Below are 22,957 nucleotides of genomic sequence, written 5' to 3' on the forward strand. Positions count from 1 at the left end.
ACCTGAACAGCAAGGTAGAATGAGAAAGAATTTCCAATAAATTTAGCTTTTGTTAACCTTTCTTATAAAGTCCTACTGACATTGATTTCACATTAAAATTAAAAATGTCCATTTCCATAATGTATACAGAAATCAGATTGATCTTTTGAATAAGCTTGTGCTCCTAAAGACCTGGAGAATCAGAATACCAAGCACACCTTGATAAACGAACATCTAATCATGAAGTGACAATTCAGCTTATAACTGACCTATGTATGGAGTACTTCCCATGCAGCACATGCAAGAATTCACTGGCAGAAGGAGTAGGCAGCACTTACAACCAAGGAGGAACTCAGCAGGTCAGGCAGCATCTATGCAAATGAATAAACTGTCCGTTTCAGTCCAAGACCCTTCTTCAGGGCTGGAAAGGAAGGGGGAAAACACCTGAGTAAAAAGCTCAGGGGAGGGGAAGGAGGACTAGCTAGAAGGTGATAGGTGAAGCCAGGTGGATGGGAAAAGCGCTTTATCAGTACTTGGCCCGAAACGTCGACTGTTTACTCTTTTCCATAAATGCTGCCTCGCCTGCTAAGCTCCTTCAGCCTTTTGGGTGTGTCTTCTCCTTGGTAGGAAGAAGAGACCTGCAGCTTGAATAACAAACTTTGGCAGCTAAACCTGCCATGGAGAATAAACAGGGAAGTAAACTAGTCTTTGAAGATTGGGTCGTTACAGTACAATCTCTCTTTAATGAGAGCACTCGTGGCTATTTATATACAAGAGGGCTTAAAGTCTTCATTTGAGTTTGGAATTCTGTAGTCAACAAATCCAATACCATCATACTATGGCTGTGTGATTATCATCAATGGTATAAAAAATCACCTAATAAGCATCTCCTTGTACCCATCTCCTTAATTGCAGCTAACATATTTGACATACAAAAAAGCTGTCATTTCAAACATGATCACTCAAAATTCATATTAAGATTGTCTTAAACAAGTGAGTAGTTGGGATATAGTCCCTTGGTGTTGTTACAGGGCAAACTATTCATTCCAGCACCTAGAAAGCAAGGATCATATTCTCTGTAAGCTACCAGTTATTATTTCAATAGCACTTGACAATAAGCTACGCTTAGTGGGTTGATTGTGAATTGTACTTTTGTCTTCCAATAAAACATACAAAGTAACCTCGTCCATTTGAGAAAGAAACATGGATTCGCAGTGATGGGATTTCAGGTTGGGGAGGGTGCTGCCTGCTCTGAATGCGGAATGTTCACTGTCCTGCTCTTTCTGGTTGCAATTTAATGTGCACATCACAGCATCTTCTTCTGCTTAATCACACACTTCCAAGCAGGTGCTGTAAAATCAGCTGCACTAGCTCACAAACAATGATATGAATTAGTCTGGTAAAATGTATCTTAGATTTGTCAGCATGATGCTAGAAGTATTCTTGGGAATGTGAGCTAGGGAGACAATGTATATTCTGAGCTTCTGACTGACAGACTAGAAGGTAGATGTATAGAATTCAGAAGGGAATAAAACTGAAATTAGCTATAATTGATCCAATGTTCACTATCTAAGCAGATGGACACAATTAGAATTTTTTTTCTGAAAAAACTTCTGATTTTATGTATGAATGACTCAGAAGTATCTTATTTATATGTTGAAGGAAATTGAACTGTAAATTGGTCAAAAATAATGAAGCTCTGATAACAACTCAAAGTTACAAAGGATATGTTTGTGCGTGTGTATACATTTATACACACACACGTATATACACACATATTTATAATCATGTACATATTATATGTTTTTTATTTGTTTGCTAATTTACAAAATATGCCAATCAAAAATCAAAAGAAAATACTTGTCTGTGGCATTTTTCTTACAAAGCTAAATCAGGAAATACTTAGCAGATTGAACACTATTAGTAAAGCCCCATGCCTTTAAAAACACAAGGCCCAATTTCTGTCACTTTTGGACATAGTATTTCTTTCCAGTATAGTGTAATGAGTTGGATGGTAAACTTATTGTAGTAATTAATTTGTTAATACATTTCCCAAATTATTATGGAATCAATAATCATTAAACACATTTAATCTTATACAGAAAATCATATTGATGTACTGCAATGAATTCTGCATGCATTCAGATTGTGACATTAAAATACGTAAGATTTACAACCGTTTTATCAATATTGATGTGAAATATGTATTTTAGTGTTTTAATGACACTAAACCTGAAGATTTGTCAGAGCAAAAGAATAAAATTACACAGATTCTCCTGTCCTTTCACTACTTTGTCATTTATCTGCATCTTTAATCTACTCGGCATTGGAGGCACGAGTTTCACATTAGCCTACTACACTCCTCAGAAAATGTGATCTCACTGATATCTCACACTTTGCACAATTATAAGTTACATTAAAGTTAACAAAAATATAATCACTTAGCAATTAAACAGGCAGATGATATGCCAATAGTTTCCTGAAAGATATGAACATGAAGAAAATAGAGCAGCTTTTCAGCATTTTTTACTATGAACCACAAATTAAGTTAACAACACTGTAGGTTTACAGCAGAGTGACAGAGACATAAAGCACTATAGCACAAAAAACAGGCGCTTTAACTCATCTAGTCCGTACGAACTATTAATCTGCCTAATCCCATCGATTTTAATTTTTGGTAAAAGTTAAGTCATTGAAAAAGTAGCAGAATATTCCACTATGTTCTTTCGCAAAGCATGCATCATTTCCTAAAAGAGATATTTTTCATCTTAGCACAAATAATATTACAGGATACCAGCTAATGAAAGGACACAAATAGAGGAAAAGACAGCTTCATTTCAAATTATATCCTCTTGTCAAGCCCTCATCTGGAAAATTGTGCTTTCCTTTTCAAACTAATACCAACATTTCAGTTTTTGCTCCAGCTTTTAAAACAGCAACTCTCTACTGATCTGATTACTTAGTTTGCAATGGTATGTGGTCTGCAAAGATGTTATTATAGAGAAATATCCCATTTCACATAATGGTTATTGCAACTAGAAGTTTAAAAGGTTCTGAAAAAATTGTTTCAACTTTTATAGTCTTCCCCCTAAATTTCAAATGCTCAGCAAGCACTATGTAGAATGCCAAGAAAACCAACCATCCCTTGACAATTCACAGCTGTAATCAGGATAGTGTTGTCACAAGATATTAACATTCAGTAATATAACCTAAACGTGGTGATGTATAAACACGGCCAGATCTCAAATAAATTGTCCCACTACAGATGTGAGCATGAACATGGCATCACTTTTGACAGTAATACCTAAATATCCTTAATAAGGTTGTGACCAATAATCAGGAGTCATAGACTCATAGAACATGACAGCGCAGAAAAGGCCCTTTGGCCCATCTAGTCTGTGCTGAACAATTAATCCGTCTAGTCCCATCGACCTGCATCCGGACCATAGTCCTCCATACCCCTTTCATCCATGTACCTATCCAAATTTCTCTTAAATATTGAAATCAATCCCCCCATTAACCATTCTAGCAGCTTGTTCCACATTCTCACCTTCCTCTGAGTGAAGAAGTTCCCCTCATATTCCTCTTAAATATTTCACCCTCTGACCTTAACCCATGAACTCTGGTTGCAGTCTCACCCAACCTCAGTGGAAAAAGCATGCTTGCATTTACCCTATCAATACCCCTCAAACATTTGTATATGTGTATCAAAGCTCCCCTCAGTCTTCTATGTTCTAGGGGAAAAGTCTAAACCTAATCAACCTTTCTATATAACTCAAGTCTACAAGTCCTGGCAACATTCTTGTAAATTTTCTCTGCACTCTTTCCAATCTTATTTACACCTTTCCTGTAGGTAGGTGACCAAAACTGCACACAATACTCCAGTTCATAGTAAGCCTCACCAATGTCTTATACAATTTCAATGTAACATCCCAACTCCTGTACTCAATGTATTGATTAATGAAGGCCAATGTTCCAAAAGCTTTCTTTAGGACCCAATCTGATTGTGATGCCAGTTTCAAGGGATTATGAATCTGTATTCCCAGATCCCTTTGTTCTACTGCATTCCTCAGTGCCCTACTACTCACTATGTAAGATCTACCCTGGTTGGTCCTCCTAAAGTGCAACACCTCACATTTGTCTACATTAAGTTCCATCTGCCATTTTTCAACTGCTTTTTCCAGTTGGTCTAGATCCTGCTACAAGCTTTGATAGTCTTCCTCACTATCCACTACACCCCCAATCTTGATCTGCAAATTTGCTGATCCAGTTTATCATCTAGATTGTTGATCTAGATGACAAACACCAATGGACCCAGCACCAATACCTGAGGCACACCACTGGTCACAGGCCTCCAGTCAGAGAGGCAACCATCTACAACCACTCTCTGGCTTCTTCTGCAAAGCCAATGTCTAATCCAATTTACTACCACATCTCGAAAGCTAAGCAACTGAACCTTCTTGACCAACCTCCCACGCAGTACCTTGTCAAAGGCCTTGCTGAAGTCCATATTGACAACATTCACTACCTTGCCTTCATTTAGTTTCCTGGTAACTTCTCAAAAGAATTTATAAGATTGGTTAGATACAATTTACCACACCCAAATCACTAATCTACCCCTGTCTTTTCAAATATTTATATATTCAGTCCCTTAGAATACCTTCCAATAACTTTTCCACTACTGATGTCAAGTTCACTAGCCTATAATTACCTGGCTTTTTCGTAGGACCTTTCTTAACAACAGAACAACATTAGCTTTACTCAGTCCTCTGGTACCTCACCCATGGCTAAGGATATTTTAAATATCTCTTTTACGGCTTCTGCACTAGCTTTGTCAAGCCTTGGGGATTTATCCACCCAAATCTGCCTCAAGACAGCAAAAACCACATCTGCCTTTGTAAACTGTATGGGGTTCGTGACATCACTTCTGCATTTTCTCACATCTATAGACTGTATTGTCCATCTCCCGAGTAAATCAAGAGGCAAAGATTATATTTAAGATCTCTCCCATCTCTTTCAGCTCCATTCTGATCTTCTAATATTGTCCTTGGCTATCCTTTAACTCTCAATATATCTGTAGAAGCCCTTAGGAGTCTCCTTCACCTTGTCTGCTAGAGCAACCTCACGTCTTCTTTTATATCCTTCTTCAGCACTCTCTTACATCATCTTGCAGGGACTCAGACCCTTTATCATTTCCCACCCAAGGAACACTGAGACCAGTTATAAAGCCCCTACAACCTGAGATCAACACACAGGCAAGTGATCAAACCACAGATCTTCCTGATCCTTACAACTATGAACCCCATTGGATGGTGCACTCTACCACTGAACCACAGGCAGAAAAATTATAAATCAAAGCAATGACTCTTCAAATGTTTATCACACATAATGGAAATCAATGTCTGCAAGGCTGAAGTGCAACACACTCATACTATATACACAATACAACCAATAATGAAAAAACATCGGTGTGTGAAACAAAAACTTTGTTTTAAATCCCAAAAAGAAGGCCCATACTCAAGAGAAAAAACTACTATGTGACAAAGTCTGTCATAAATGTAAGTTTTAATGGTTACTACCTCTAGGCTTTAAAATTCCATGAGTTGAAGCTTGAGAATTTGACTGCAGTTATATTAGGACTCAAGAGCGTCGTAAAATTTTCATCCAAATTATAGTGTAAAATAACTCAATTCCATACATCTTCAATCGAAGCTGAGTTCTGTCATACTGAGGGGTGTGAGCATTTCATCAGCCTCTTGCACAATTAAGTTTGACTATAAATAATCTGCCTTTCATGTAGACTTCTGTTATGGTGTACATCCTCTCACAGAGCAACATATTAGATTTTGATGTCTGGGCATCAATGGTATATGGTATTTCATTTTCCAAAGCAATGTACCGATCTTGATAAATTAATTATTTTCTTATGTCCTTTTGTAATTAAACAGACATAAACATGCCATTACAAAGCAACTGAGAAAATATTATCAACACACCCATGGAACCATAGAACATTACAGCACAGTACAGGCCCTTCAGCCCTCCATGTTGTGCCGACCCATATAATCCTTACAAAAAGTACTAAACCCACACTACCCCATAACCCTGCATTTTTCTTTCATCCATGTGCCTGTCCAAGAGGCTCTTAAATACCCCTAATGTTTTAGCCTCCACCACCATCCCTGGCAAGTCATTCCAGACACTCACAACCCTCTGTGTAAAAAACTTACCCCTGATGTCTCCCCTAAACGTCCCTCCCTTAATTTTGTACCTTTGCCCTCTGGTGTTTGCTATTGGTGCCCTGGGAAACAGGTACTGACAATATACCCTGTCTATGCCTCTCATAATCTTGTAGACCTCTATCAAGTCCCCTCTCATTCTTCTACGCTCCAAAGAGAAAAGTCCCAGCTCTGCTAACCTTGCTTCATATGACTTGTTCTCCAAACCAGGCAACATCCTGGTAAATCTCCTCTGCACCCTCTCCATAGCTTCCACATCCTTCCTATAATGAGGTGACCAGAATTGAACACAATACTCTAAGTGCGGTCTCACCAGAGATTTGTAGAGTTGCAACATGACCTCTCTACTCTTGAACTCAATCCCCCTGTTAATGAAGCCTAGCATCCCACTGGCCTTCTTAACTACCCTATCAACCTGTGCAGCGACCTTGAGGGATGTATGGATTTGAACCCCAAGGTCCCTTTGTTCATCCACACTCTTAAGTAACTGACCATTAATCCTGTACTGAGTCTTCTGGTTTGTCCTTCCAAAATGCATCACCTCACACTTGTCCGGATTGAACTCCATCTGCCATTTTTTTTGCCCAACTCTGCAGCCTGTCTATGTCCTCTTGTAACCTTCGACAACCTACAGCTCCATCCACAACTCCTCCAATCTTAGTGTCATCTGCAAACTTACTCACCCATCCTTCCACCTCTACATCCAGGTCATTTATAAAAATCACAAATAGCAGAGTTCCCAGAACAGATCCCTGCGACACTCCACTAGTCACCAAATGCAGTTGTAACTAAACCATATTAATATGCAAGGAACTGAAGTAGGGTTTAAAACTAAAATCCAAGGTTTGTACTTCTGAATACTTTTCAACAGATCCTGTTGTTAACTGTGTATGTGGGTGATATGGAGATGTTATTGGGCTGAGCTGTAACATCCACCATGGAATACACGTAGGATCTTCATGGTGTGACTCTTATGAACAGAGGCCACCGACAAGACATTGCCCATCAAAATAAATTACAATTACTTTACCCTAGCAGCCCACCCTCCTTCAACCCCTCACAAAGATCTTTCAAGGGTTTATAATTTTGCCAAAAACATGGGGGTCTGGCAGAGAGATTCAACCTCCCACTATCTGTGTTACAGATCTTCACAAATGTGAAATTTACTGAAGTTAATCCAACTCCTTTGTACTCTCTGTATCACTACATTCTCTCTGAAGTAATTTCCATAATTCATTGCAGCTGCCCAAATAAAGAACACTAAAATGTAAACTGGTATGTGTCATGGTTCTCTTCTGGGTTTAAGTTGGGTACAAAGCAAATCAAAATAACAATAGGACAAATTGCATTAAATCCGAGGGATTTGCTCAGGCATCCTCAGTGATCATCAAAACCAAGGCGGTGTATTAAGTTTCAATGATTCCAATGAACTCGTAGAGTCACAACAGTACAGAAACAGCACCTTCAGCCCAACCTGACCATGCCAACCAAGTTGTCTATCAGAACTAGTCTCATCTGCCTGTATTTGTTCCATATCCCTGCCTAAAATGTCTTTCAGATATTATAATTGTACCTACCTCTACAGCTTCCTCTGGACACTCATTCCATATACCAACCACCCTCTGCATCATGGCAAAAAAGTTTTTAACAGAGAATATACTTTTAAAGAATTTCCCCCTTCGTAGTCACAAAACCACATACCCAGCACCAACAACTGGAACTTGCTCCTAGGATCTAACTGAGGACAATGTTAGCAGGGCAGAAAGCCCAATATTGATCTTTTTCCCCTTAAAGAATTGGAAGTACCATGAAGAACTATCATGGAACAACCATGGATGCCACAGTTGTGTAGGGGTTACTGAAACCATATTACAGCTCGGGGCATCGGAGTTCAATTCCAATGCCCTCTGTAAGGAGTTTCTGTACATCCTCCCATAGAATGTGTGGGTAAACACGAAGAAATCTGCAGATGCTGCAAATTCAAGCAACACACACAAAATGCTGGTGGAACACAGCAGGCCAGGCAGCATCTATAGGGAGAAGCACTGTCGACATTTCGGGCCGAGACCCTGACGAAGTCCTGATGAAGGGTCTCGGCCCGAAACGTCGACAGTGCTTCTTCCTATAGATGCTGCCTGGCCTGCTGTGTTCCACCAGCATTTTGTGAATGTGTGGGTACTCCTGTTTCACCCCCAGAGTCCAAAGATGTACCAGGGAAAGTTAATTGGTCGTTGTAAATTACCCTGTGATTAGGGTAGGGTTAAATCATGGTTTGTTAGGGGTTGCTGGGGTGGTACTGCTCAAAAGGCTGGAAGGACCTACTCCACACTGTATCTCTAAACAAAACCAGACCAAGTGGGAATTAAAATCCACAATTAATTCAAATTGACCCTCAAGTGTCTGTATTCAGGTTGATGCACCATCAATAACTCTCTGAGACGTGAGGCAAGATATCGACTTTTATTGACTGGAAGAAAGAACAAGCAGCAATTGACCACCATACTACATCCTGGAGAATGAGGCCGGGCTCAGGTCTCAATCGCCTTTATACCGGGGTCTGTGGGAGGAGCCACAGGAGCAGTCAGCGGGGGGGCATGTCCAGACAGGTATGTGTAGTTCACCACACAGGTGTATCCCTATTGAACTGAAACACTATTCAAGTAGATGCAAAAGATTTCATGACATTACCTAAAGGTCATTAACCCTTCAATCAACACCACTAAAAACATTTTTCTCAGTTCTGTTTGTGGAAGCTCAGTATATAAATTTACCATTCTCACCTACAATGCAAAAATGTCTACAGTTCAAAAAGTTTGTCATCCATGATGGTTGCTGAGGGTATGAAAGAGTTTATTATCTCTGACATACGCTGTGTAATTTGTTGTTTTGAGATAGCAATTAGTAAAAACACTGTAAATTACAGTAAGAAATGTAAAAGATAAATAGGTTGTGCAAAAAGAGCAAAAATTATGAGATAGGTTCATGGACTGTTCAAAAATCTGATGGTGGAGGGGAAGAAGGTGTTCCTTAAAAGTTGAATGTGCGCCTTCAGCCTCCTGCACCTCCTCCCTGATGAGAAGGTGGCAGGCCCTGGGTGTCGGGGGTTAATTATGCATGCTGCCTTTTTGAGGCATCACCTTTTGAAGCAATATAGATGCAGTTTCTTTCTTTATATACATCACCTAATACGTACCTTCTCGAGTGTATGATAAGATCACATATTAATGGGAAATGATAGGTTATATTTTATGGGATGTGCCTAATATTATAGGTATGTGACATTCTGTGACAGACAATCTTCTGAGTGGCATGCCCGTGGTATAGTTATCCACATAAGAGAAAAAAAGACTTTTGTTTGTATTATGCCTTTAGCAACCTCTTAATATCCCAAAGCAGTTTACAATATATAAAGTACTTGGGTGTGAAATCATTGTTATAATCCTTGTACTGCAGCAGGCAATTTGCACTCAGCAAGCACCTAAAACCAGCAATCCAGTTATGACCAGACAAATATACATATCAAGCTTTTCAGACAGGAAAAGTGCTGTCTCCTTGGGATTAGCTCACTCAGTAGAGACTAAAAGCAGAGTCAATAACAGATATACTTAAGCACTAGTTACTGACCGAAGCTCAAATCATCATTTCTTTTTCTATGCATCTTAAATGGCTTTAATTTTTTTCCTGAACTTCTCTTTCCAGGTTACACAACAGAGGGCACAGAAGGATAAAGCCGTATTTATTTCTCAGCAGTTTCGCATGGAAGATTATGGACTGATAAACAAAAGTTGTGCCATAAATCCAACTCTGCAAATATTGTATTTGCGAACCCATAAAACAAAAGACATGTGTGCTCTTTGACCTGGTTATTTTACAAAAATTCACTGCTCCAAGAATCATCTTATTTCTCATTTTAAAAAATATTCTGGCATGCTCCAAATCATTTGTACAAGTCTGAGCCTGTTTAATTTCAATTTACAACTGACCTTTGCAATCTAATTAAATGTATACAAAACTTTTCCATTACACAACATCGAAAGCTGAGCATTACACAATTACTTTAGCTAATAATTTCTTAACGACAGGCCTTCTCAGAGCAGATACAAAGAAAATTATAAACAGACATGTGCATTTCCTTCACTAACTCGTACGCAAAGGCTATTTTAAAATGCAAGTCAAATCCAGCCAGGTTGGAGAGTGAGAAGTCTTAAAATACAAATGTGCTCAATTATAGATCATGTCGTCAGTTTATCTAAATTGGCATCTTTCATGCAATTCTCTCTGTTGCTTATACTTCTGCTCATCTGTAATTTTTTTAATGACAGATTTATTTAGCATGATAATTTTAACATATATTTTTAAATCTGTACTTGGGCTGATTTCCATTGCAAACTGGTTATGTTAACTCACCACCATGCAAAGCGGTCTTGCCCGTTAATCCCAAATTGCATTTTACTAGAGGACCACTAGCAAGAATATTCCAACCTGCTGCCGCAGCATTTTAATGGCTGCTGATCATAAAGTAGAGAATTCACACATTTTCTGATGCCTAGCAAAATGCACTTTATACACCACTGAAGTGCCATCTGAATCCGCTCGCATTTCTCTCAAACACCATTCAGAGTGGCCAGAGTTCATTGCACCCCTGGGTAAATTATGAGCTGGATCAAGCTGACTGACAAGTCAGGGATCCCTAGCTCTTAGATGATCTAGCCACAGCAGAATTTGGCCAAAAGCAGAAATCCAAGAGGAGCTAGAAGTCAGATGGCAGCACTTCGGGCCTCCCGTTCCACTGCTGGGTTCATCACTGAGATCAGCAGCTGAGCGCTGAGGTGCTAAGGAATTGGGATAGATGCATTAGCCCCTCATCTTTATGCTAAAGAAAGATGGTATATAAACAGTAACCCCGCCACTTGAATGAAGCTTACCCAAGTTAAAGTACTTCTCTGCACTTATTTTCCATTTGAATACTTTTAATTCTTTGTTGGTATTTTGAATTTTCAACTAAATTTATTTTTTTATTTTTCCCTTTTAACTTTTTAAAAATAATTTTAACTCTTACAAATTATTTGTTTTTATATGAATAATTTTAAATGTCTGAGAGATTACTTGAAAACTTCAAAATCCATTGAGAGTGAGGTGCTCCCAAATGCCATCAATGATGGCACTCGGATCCTGCTCCACCTCAGTGTTTAGGTACAGAGAGTCAGCTCGCACAGCCCACTTCCGGATAAAACGATCTCCAGCAGGATGGTCAGGAGTCACACTCAGCAGGCAGAGGCCAGCAGAATCTGGTCCAGCACGGGGATAAACTCACTTTCTATCCACCTCATCACTACTAGCTTTTCGCTAACATCCATCAGCCTAAAACATGGATTTACAAGGTTAAACCCTAAGAAAGAGAAAAGCGTCAACACCCATAAATCATACCGCTATATAGCCTTTCTCGGGCCCTCCCAAAGCACTTTACAGCCAGCTAAATATTTCTGTGGGAGAAGCACTACAAACAAACTCCCACAACCGGCAATGTGATAATGACTTGGTAAGCCCTTTTAAAAATGTTGATCGAGGAATAAACATTTGCCAGGAATAGTTTCATTGCATTTTGCTTAAATATTACACTGCTACTGAAACAGCAGATGTGGCTGCATTTAATATCTCATCTAAAAGAGAATATCCTTAAGTGTGCATTATTCCTTTCCACTGAACCGGAGTTTCAGCCTAGATTTTGTACTCAGCTCTCTGGAGTAGGACTCACAGCTCAAGCCTTCTGATGCCTGCCAACAAAACCACAGCTGACTCAATATGAAATTAAAAGAGGGGAAAAGAGCTACTGTAAAGTGACAAATATGATATTTCACATTACTAATGTTAAAAAATTGAATCAAAAGCAACCATAGAGTCGTAGAGCAATGAAGCAACGACACAAACCCTTCAGCCCAGCCAGTCTATGCTGACAATGGTGCTGTTCCCACCTGGTTAGTCCCACATATCTCTAAGATCCACCCCTCCACCTATCCATAGCTTCTTAAATGATACTACTGTACCTGCCTCAACTACTGGCAGATCATTCCATATGCTCTCCACGCTCTGTGCGAAACAGTATGTCCCGACTCCTACACAATGCTGTAACCAGTGAAGGCCTAGTGCCCAACCATTCATTGTATAAATCCTATATTGGTTTGACTTTCCAAAATGCATCACTTTACCCATATTGAAATCCAGTGGCCAATCCTCAACCCACTTCCTTAAAATGATCAGGATCCCCCTGTAATCTATAATAACCTTCTTCACTATAAACACCTCCTAATTTCATGTCATCTACAAACTTACTGACCAAGCCTTGTGCATTCTCATCTAAATCATTTACATAAATAATGAATAACAAGGGTCCCTACACTGGTCCCCTGCTGCACATCACTAGTCACCAGTTTACATTCCAAGAAACAAACTGCAACCACCACCCTTCCTACCAATGAAACAATTTTTAATCCACCTAAACTAGCTCTTCCTGAATTCCATGGACCTAACCTCATGGAGCAGTTTACAATATGGGACCTTGATGAAGGTCCAAATAGACAATACAATCCACCTTATCCCCATCTACTTTTTTGGTCACCTCCTCAAAGAATTCTAAAAGGTTCATTAAGCACAACTTTCCAGGCACAAAGCTATGCTGACTCCTCCTAAACAGACTCTATCGATCTAAATGCTGGTAGATCCTGTCCCTCAGAATCCTCTCCAATAACTTAACCACTAGTGATGTCAGGCTGACTAGCCTGCAGTTCCCTAACTTGTCCTTGCTACCCTTCTTACATACTGTAATGGAACATTAGCTACCTTTCAACCTTTGGGAACTTGACCAGTGGCTAACAATGAAGAAAATAGTTCTGCAAGGCCTCTGCAATTTCTTCTCCGATCTCGCTCAAAAGTACAAGGGTTTATTTATTTACTTATTGAGCTACAGCACAGAATAGGCCCTTTCAGCCCTTCGAGCAACCCCAGATTTAACCCTCGCTTCATCATGGGACAATTTACATTGACCAATTAACCTACCAACTGGTACATCTTTGGACTGTGGGAGGAAACCCAAACACTCGAAGGAAACTCAGGTGGTCACAGGGAGAACATACAAACTCCTTATAGACAGCGGCGGGAATGCTGTCATTCAGGCAATGGGGATTTATCCATCTCAATGCACTGCAAATACCTCCTCCCCAGTAATACATATTTCTTCCAAAACCTTACCACTTGTTTCCCTTATTTCCTGAGCAACCATGATTTTCTCCTCAGTAATTATGGAGAAGAAATATTCATTAACAATCCCACAAATCTCCTGCGTCACAAGATCTCTAAAGAGAGCTATTGTCTCCTTTCACTCTTAATGTAGCTATAGAAGGTCTTAATATAGCTGTAGAAAATCTCTTGGGATTTTGCTAACCCTACTTGCCAGATCCATCTCATACCTTTTCTTTTCTCTCTTATTTCCCTCAACATTATTCTTCATCTTTTCAAAGGATTCCAGCAATTCACTCATCTCTGGACCTCCTTAAGCTTAGGAGCTCCAGGGAGGAGCTAGGTACACTTCTTCTATGGTATGGTTCCTTCTTCTTCTTGTTCAGAGCCTCAATCTCTCTTATCAGCCAAGGTTTTCTAAATTTGCCAAGTTTACCCTTCACTCTAATAGGAGCATGCTGGTCCTGGACACCTGCTATCACACTCTTAAAGGCTTCCTACTTGCCTTGTTCCTTTTTCTTCAAGCAGGCTTGATCCTACCTAACTTTCTCAAAATTAGCCCTAATTCTGTCTAGCCATAATCCAGTTTTATCCTTAATCTGTGTATCTATCATTTAAGGGAGGGAAGTTTAGGGGAGACATCAGGGGTAAGTTTTTTTACACAGTGTCTGTGAGTTGTGAGTGTCTGGAATGACTTGCCAGGGATGGTGGTGGAGGCTAAAACATTAGGGGTATTTAAGAGCCTCTTGGACAGGCACATGGATGAAAGAAAAATGGAGGGTTATGGGGTAGTGTGGGTTTAGTACTAGTACTTTTTTTTTTAAGTATTATATGGGTCGGCACAACATGGAGGGCTGAAGGGCCTGTACTGTGCTGTAGTGTTCTATGGTTCTATGATTCTATCACTGTCTTAAAAGTCATAGAAATATGGTCACTGGAGCCAAAGTGCTCCTTGACTGCCTCCTCAGTTACTTGCCCTCTTTGCTTGCTAAGAGAAGGACCAACTCCTGAGTAGAACCCTCTAAATAGTGACTCAGAAAACTTTTCTGGACATATTTCACAAATTCCAACCCATCCAGGCCTTTAGGATTCTGGGTAGTCCAGCAAATAGCAGGGAAGTTAAAATCTCGGACTAATACAACCCTGCAAAGGTCTTGCATGTTCAGTGGGTAAGTATGGTACGGTTCTGAGCTGTAAAAGTCAGGAGATACCCATCTTCCATTCATGAAGTAGATGAGGTTAACCAATGAGAAGATGTACTGTTTCAGCAGACCCAGATAGTGGTAGGAAAAAAATTAACCGAGGCTTCCAGCCTGATCTATGTAGGAATTTCTTCTTGAAGAGGGTGTTGAAACTCTGGAAGTTCTCTAACCTGGAAGGTTGAGTAGGATATGTCATTGGGGACATTGAAAGAGCAAGTAAGTATATTTTGAAAATCAGTGAAGTGAGGGCTTAGGACAAGGCACAGAAAAGGTGATACCTGGGATAGATCAGTCATGATGATATTGAATAGCACAGAAGGTTTGATCGGCCAAGGGGCTTTCTCGTACACCTAACAATGAATGATTTCTGTTTGTACACTCACTGTAAATGTGGACAGGACCCAGCTGTGTAACCATGTTTGGCCCTTCATGCTTGAATGAGCTGGTAACTTTCTCTGAGACTTGAGTAAGTGGTTGATGTGCAGCCAGCACTTTAAAGCTCATTCCAACACAGGTCAACATCTTCAGGAGAGAAGAGGGAAATCTTCAGCTGGCTGCCTCTCCTGGAACTGGTTAACACACGTTTTCATCCTTCTTCAAATCTAAAGATTATTCTGCTCAACTATTTATACATTTGTCATGTTACATTACAGAATATCTAGATTCTTTTTACAGTTTAGGTATCAACCCTGCTAAAGATGGACAAAATTTGCATTAATTTTTTTTTTACTATGAGTGAAGAGAACCTGTCTAAACTGTGATTTAGAGATAGAAAATAAAGTCTTAAGAAAAAACAACCAAGTTGAAATCTTAAATTTTTGCCTTTCCTCCAAGGATGAAATGAATATCCATCCACAAGTTTCATCCACAATCTGACAAGAAACAAATATTCCTAACATATGAAGAACTGAAGGATTTGTTCTTTTGAAATCTCAATTAATATATAGAAATTATGGAACAAATTTACTTGTGCTGATAGCTCACCATGAAACCAAAGATATTTGAAGAGCACTGCAGATCCTCACCAATTGTATCCCCTCTCTTCCTGAACACATCAGAGATGAGTTTCCTGGGACAGTAGAAATGAAGGACAGCATGTAATGAGGTTTTTGAATTGGACTATATAATTGCCATCCTCTACACCTCAATTTCCTCTGAAATCAAGAATATTGTGTGAATATTACATAAGCAGACAATGCCAGAAATAGAAAACATGGTAGAGGCTGATCAAATCTCAAAACCATGGTTATTACAAACTGCAAATGAAACTAACAATGGACCCAGCACCAATTGCCTTTACTGAGAGAGTTCCAGACTTCTTACTATATTTCTATTTAGAACAGCTTTCTAATTTCATTCATGAAAAATATGTCTTTAATTTTTAGACTATGCCCCCAGTCCTAAACTAGCTGAGATAGTTTATTTCCATCTTCACCAACAGTTCCCTTTAACATCTTGAATAATTCATTTAAGGTCACCCCTTAACTTTCCAAATTCCAGGAAATCAAACCTTAACTTGCAGAATCTCTTCTTGAAATTTACAGAGACCAAGTGAAATTCTGGTAAGTTCAGGAATAAATGTTTGGGCCTATATGGGTGTTCAGCTATTAACTCTTGAACTACTCACTCAACCATCCTCCTGTAGATGGCACAGGTAAGAGAGGAATCAAAAGGGCAACACAGTCTCCCTATCTGATGCTCATCTGAATGGTTATTTAAAGATACTTAATTTTAGAGACTGAAGTTTATAAATATATTTAGTTTCAGCATCTTTCTGAACAACTCTTTTCCCCAATTGTTTAAAGTACTTCCTTTACATTATAGATAGGAGGACTAGTTAATGGATAGAAAAAAATAGTCTGAAAGAAATGGTACATTTTCAGAATGGCAAATTGTAACGAGTACCACAGGGATTAGTGCCGAGCAATTTATAACTGCCATTAATGACTTAGATGAAGGGGAAAGGAGATTACCGGTATATGTATGTTTGCAAACAATGCCTGGATAAATGGGAAAATAGACTGTGATGATACAAAAACCATTATGTGAACTGCCAAAATGACTACCGATTGGGTATAATGTGCAGAATTAGGACAGTTGGTAAGAAGAATAGAAAGGCACATCATGAGATAAATAAGACCAACATTTGCTTTAATAATTACTTGCTAAACTATCAAGTAATGGGATATCAGCCCTATTGCAGAAGAGATTGAATGCAAATTTAGGAAGGAATTGCTTCTTTATTTCAGTACAGTAATTGCTGAAGAGGCATTGAAGAGAGCTGAGATGAAGGCAAAGTCTTTAAGGACTGACTGAGTAAATCAGGGACTATACTCTCTGCAGCTTAGAAGTGTAAGAGACCATCTTACTGAAACATGTAGGCTTCTGAAAGGGATTTGACAGAAATCATTGCTGAGGGAATGTTACCCTGCTGAACAAATTTATCATATACTCATGATAGACGGATGTCCATGTAAGACAGAAAGAAAGAATGGTTTTTTCTCTCTGTAAACACTGCATATCCATGCACACGGAAGAAAAGCTGATAATTACATTCAAGGCTGAGACAGATTTCTGATCCACATAGGAATCATGGGATAAATGCGTTGAAAAAGAAAGAGGACTCCATAAATGGTGAAACTGGCTCAAGGATCCTAATGCGTTTTCCCTGCCCCTGCTCCTATTTGTTAGGTTTTTATGTTCTTACTTGTTGAATGAAACAACAGCTAGGCTGTATATATAGCAAGGGAGACAAATATCTGTTCCAAATGAAGTTTTGCAATCATTCCATAGGACAGAAGGAATCTTAAAGAGGATGGATTCTGTGTCCAAAAGCAGTAACACTTATTCCAACTCAACAAGATTTATGGCTTTAACAGGAAGTGAGGTGCAGTGCCCTTCACAAAGTGCAGGAAGTTTGTGCCATCTACAATTTGTAAGTCAGCAATATCATACTAAGAAAATCAGTGATCCCAGCAGTGACTTCAGGAGAAAAACTATTGCTTCTCTTCAGTATGAAAAACAACTGTCTCTTAGCCAGTTTTCTTTCCATTCCCTTACCGCAGCCTCCAGTTCATATCCTCCAATCTAGCCAAAAGCCATCTATGAAGCATCTTACTAATGTTTTTGGAAAATCCATGAACACCACAACAACTATTTCCCTGTTGACCATTCAGTTCTATTATGGAAACATTAAGTTAACTGAACATGATTTTCCTTTGGATCCATTGAGACTTGGTAGATTGGATTCAAAATTGGCTTGCCCATAGAAGACGGGGTAGTGGTTGTAGGGTGTTATTCTGTCTGGAGGGCTGTGACTAGAGCTGTTCTGCAGGAATCAGTACTGGGACCTGTGCACAAAAATGCAAGCGGGTTGATTTATAAGTGTTTAGATAACGCAAAAATTTAAAGAGTACAGAATAGTGAGAAAGTTTTTAAAGGATACAGCAGGGATAGAAAAGTTACGCACGCATTATGGCAGTACGTGCACTTGCAGCACTGTGTGTCAGCCAGAGTGGTCAGCAGCACTGGGGCTCCACAGGAGACTGTCCTGTCTCCCTCTCTCTTCACCATCTACACAGACTTCAACTACTGCACAGAGTCTTGCCATCTTCAGAAGGTTTCTGATGACTCTGCCATAGTTGGATGCATCAGCAAGGGAGATGAGGCTGAGTACAGGGCTACGGTGGGAAACTTTGTCACATGGTGTGAGCAGAATTATCTTCAGCTTAATGTGAAAAAGACTAAGGAGCTGGTGGTGGACCTGAGGAGGGCTATGGCACCGGTGACCCCTGTTTCCATCCAAGGGTCAGTGTGGACATGGTGGAGGATTACAAATACCTGGGGATACGAATTGACAATAAACTGGACTGGTCAAAGAACACTGAGGCTGTCTACAAGAAGGGTCAGAGCCGTCTCTATTTCCTGAGAAGACTGAGGTCTTTTAACATCTGCCGGATGATGCTGAGGATGTTCTACGAGTCTGTGGTGGCCAGTGCTATCATGTTTGCTGTTGTGTGCTGGGGCAGCAGGCTGAGGGTAGCAGACAGCAACAGAATCAACAAACTCATTCGTAAGGCCAGTGATGTTGTGGGGGTGGAACTGGACTCTCTGACGGCGGTGTCTGAAAAGAGGATGCTGTCCAAGTTGCATGCCATCTTGGACAATGTCTCCCATCCACTCCATAATGTACTGGTTAGGCACAAGAGTACGTTCAGCCAGAGACTCATTCCACCGAGATGCAACACTGAGCGTCATAGGAAGTCATTCCTGCCTGTGGCCATCAAACTTTACAACTCCTCCCTTGGAGTGTCAGACACCCTGAGCCAATAGGCTGGTCCTGGATTTATTTCCACTTGGAATAATTTACTTATTATTATTTAATTATTTATGGTTTTATATTGCTATATTTCTACACTATTCTTGGTTGGTGCGACTGTAACGAAACCCAATTTCCCTCGGGATCAATAAAGTATGTCTGTCTGTCTGTTAGAAATATTAACAAGAAAGAAATGACAGATGGAGTTTAATCTGACAAGTATGAGGTGCTGTATTTTGAAAGGTCAAATATAAGAGGAGACCCTTTGGCACGTTGATGTACAGAGAGATCTTAGAATTTAAGTCTATAGCTCCCTGAATGTGGAAGCACAAGTCAATAGGATGGTAAGCAAGGTATACTTACATGTCAGGGCATTGTATAAATCATATAAGTCATACTGCAGTTGCATAAAACTTTGGTTAGACCTCATTTAGACTATTGTGTGCAGTTCTGGTCACTGCAATACAGGAAGGATGTGGAAGCTTTGGAGATGGTGCAGAAGAGGTTCACCAGCATGTTTCAGGATTCAAGAATATTAGCAATATGGAGAGGTTAGGCAAAGTTGGACTGTTTTCTCTGCAGTATCAGAGACTAAGAGGTGACTTGATAGAAGTATATAAAATTATGAGACAAAGGATAGAGGAGGTAGTGAGTGTCTCTTTTCCAGGGTGGAAATGTCAAATACTAGAAAGTATAGCATTAAGATGAAAGGGGTAAAGTTTGGAGGAGATTTGTGAGGCATATTTTTGTTTACAAAGTAAGTGGATGGAGCCTGGAATATGTTGCCAATGGAGATGGTGGAAACACGTGATCCCAACATTCAAGAAGTATTTAGGCAGATACATGACTAGGTGGGGAGGGGGGAGCTGGAAGTATGTAGATCTACAGGCAGGGTGGAATTAGTTCAAAATGGCATCATAGTTGGAACAGACTATTGGAACAAGGGCCTCTTCCTCTGCTATACTCTTCTATGTTCTATGAATCCTAAACTCTCACAAAGAGATCATGCAAACTTTGCAGAAATTACACCGAAGGTTGGGATTGAACTCATGTCTCTGGAGTTTTGAGGCTTTCCCAGATTTGTAGATTCTGTGAATCTGCAAATCTGGGAAAGAGGCACAGTTCAGCCTCTTTCTAGGCAGCAAGCTAATCCCATCATACATCAGAGCTGTCCACTGCACAAACTCTCTCTGACTACTGCATTTCCAGCAAAGATGTTGCTCCATCCAACATTTGGAAAATACACACTGAAAAAAAAGTACCTTCATCATCATAGCCTTTACAAGAGCTGTACAGATCTCTATTCCCAGGTATCCTTAATTTGCTACTTCGCTTAGGAGTTTTCCCACACTGTATTATCAGTTTCCCACATGTTCCCAGGCAAGCTTCCAACCCAATATTGGCTAGGAACCTTTTCTGATATATTCAAAAATCTGAACATATGCTGATGAAGGCGACTCGTCATTCTCTTGGTAGGAAATATGCTGTGCTCTGATCTATCACTTTAGCACCAGGACTTATTAAATTGAATTGACTTTATTACTTCCATCCTTCATATACATGAGGGGCAAAAATCTTTACGTTACGTCTCCATCAAAATGTGCAATGTGCAATTTATAGTAATTTATAATAAATAGTATGTACAACAGGATAGTCAATATAACATTGAAATACAGTTGCATCAGCATGAATTAATCAGTCTGATGGCCTGGTGGAAGAAGCTGTCCCGGCCTGTTGGTCCTGGCTTTTATGCTGCGGTACCGTTTCCCGGATGGTAGCAGCTGGAACAGCTTGTGGTTGGGGTGACTCGGGTCCCCAATGATCCTTCAGACCCTTTTTACACTCCTGTCTTTGTAAACATCCTGAATAGTGGGAAGTTCACATCTACAGATGTGCTAGTCTGTCCGCACTACTCTCTGCAGAGTCCTGTGATCGAGGGAAGTACAGCTCCCATACCAGGCAGTGATACAGCCAGTCAGGATGCTCTCAATCATGCCCCTATAGCCAGTTCTTAGGATCTGGGGGCCCATACCAAACATCTTCAACTATCTGAGGTGAAAGAGGCACTGTTGTGCCTTTTTCACCACACAGCCAGTGTGCACAGACCATGTGAGATCCTCAGTGATGTCTATGCCGAGGAACTTAAAGCTGTTCACCCTCTCAACCCCAGATCCATTTTTATCTATAGGGGCTAATCTGTCTTCATTCCTCCTGTAATCCACAACTAGCTCCTTTGTTTTCGCAACTTGAGGGAGAGTTTGTTTTCTTGACACCACTGTGTCAGGGTGATGACTTCTACTCTGTAGGCTGCCTCGTTATTATTTGAGATAAGGCCAATCAATGCAGTGTCATCAGCAAATTTAATTTGCTCTGGATGGTGGCGACACAGTCATGGGTATACAAAGAGTAAAGGAGGGGGCTTAGTACACAACCCTGAGGGGCACCTGTGTTGAGGGTCAGAGGGGCAGAGGTAAGGGAGCCCACTCTTACCACCTGCCGGCGATCTGACATGAAGACCAGGATCCAGCTACACAAGGCAGGGTGAAGGCTGAGGTCTCTGAACTTCTTGTCGAGCCTGGAGGTAATTATGGTGTTGAATGGTGAACTGTAGTCCAAGAATAGCATTCTCACATAAGCATCCCTCTTATCCAGGTGTGTAACAACAGTGTGTAGAGCTGTGGCTATTGCATCATCTGTCGACCGGTTGTGTCGGTAGGTGAATTGTAGGGGTCCAGTGTGGGTGGCAGCAAGCTGCAGATTTCCCAACAGAACATCTTCCTTCACGTCTTTCATGCTGAATAGTATCTGTTTATCCTACTGACTCATACAAATCACTGCTTCATGGTAAAGAAGCACATGAACATTGTGTTCATTAATCGAGGATACCAAATTCTTTCCCCACTTGTCGAAAAGATTTTTTGTCACAATTTGGCATTTTGTTATCTGTAAAATAAACTGAGGAAGTATTTAAGAAGATACAAACAAAATGCTGAAAGAACTCAGCCGGTCAGGCAGCATCTAAGGCGTGGAATAAACAGTTGACATTTCAGACTGAGACCCTTCATTTGTTGTATTTTCAGCATCTGCAGAAACTTGTGAATAAGATATCTCAGAATGAAATTCCAAAACTCCTGTCCAGCACAATTGGCATCATATTGCAGGTGACGGAGCAAGCAAGAGAATAGTGAGCTTCAAAGACTTTAAGCAAATTGGGGGGGGGGGGGGGATTATTTAAATAAATTATTTATATTCTTGAAGGGGATCAATAATTTGTCAGTATCGCTACAACCCTGAAACCTGAAGTTTTGTGGGACCTGATACACAATCTACAACACTTGCTCTAAGATAGTGTGAATGTTGCATAATCTAACAGGCCATGATGGTTTAAAGCTGTTGGGTGACCCAGCAATAAACAAGTTGGAAATAAATAGACGTACTGCCTACCCCGACCAAAATGGGCTGCAAAATGTACCCCCCCCCCATTGTAAATCCTTCCTTGAGCTAGCAATGCAGCACTCTGATTGAGATGGATTATTGTATTGGTTGTTGGTTAGGAGCAGTGGTGGCATGGGAACAAAGAGGTTCCTGCATCTTGTATTATCATAATTCTTTGTCTTGCTTGTTGAATAATCACTCTTCTCCACCCTGTTTGCTACATTTTGATGAAATTTGTTTAATGGGCAGAAATTGATATTAGGACAAAAGTCTCCCACTGCTATTTCTTGTGGCTTTATGTACCAGGATACAGGATGTGAGGCTTTTCAAGAGGTGGCATATCTGGTTCACAGTTGAATATAAATCGGCAGACAATGAAAGAGAGCTCTAAGAAATTATCATTACTAAATTAGAAAAGATAAAAAGCATAGGAATTGATTAAAAAACCATGCCTGGCCTTCGTGGATTTCCAGAGTTAAGACTCGTAATGCCAGTGTTTTGACAGGAGAACATCAAGACCAAGTTAAGACAGATACAACCATCCCAAAACA

The 22,957-nt window shown here is 40.1% G+C and overlaps 1 protein-coding gene across 5 annotated transcripts in view; it reads right to left on the minus strand.

The window, feature by feature from the left end:
* The window catches only part of LOC140737141 (zinc finger protein GLIS3-like), a 339,442-nt gene that overhangs the window by 274,618 nt on the left and 41,867 nt on the right, over positions 1–22,957 (minus strand). For 2 of the 5 annotated variants that reach the window (XM_073063346.1, XM_073063343.1), the window contains exon 1: positions 15,037–15,169. The exons of the other annotated variants lie outside the window; for them this stretch is intronic. In XM_073063346.1, coding sequence (XP_072919447.1) covers positions 15,037–15,157 — 121 coding nt within the window. In that variant the 5' untranslated portion in view covers positions 15,158–15,169. Of the gene's footprint in view, positions 1–15,036; positions 15,170–22,957 lie in introns of those variants that run through there. 5 annotated transcript variants of the gene reach the window in all.

The sequence above is a fragment of the Hemitrygon akajei genome, chromosome 12, assembly GCF_048418815.1.
Source record: "Hemitrygon akajei chromosome 12, sHemAka1.3, whole genome shotgun sequence".
NCBI classification, from domain to species: domain Eukaryota; kingdom Metazoa; phylum Chordata; class Chondrichthyes; order Myliobatiformes; family Dasyatidae; genus Hemitrygon; species Hemitrygon akajei.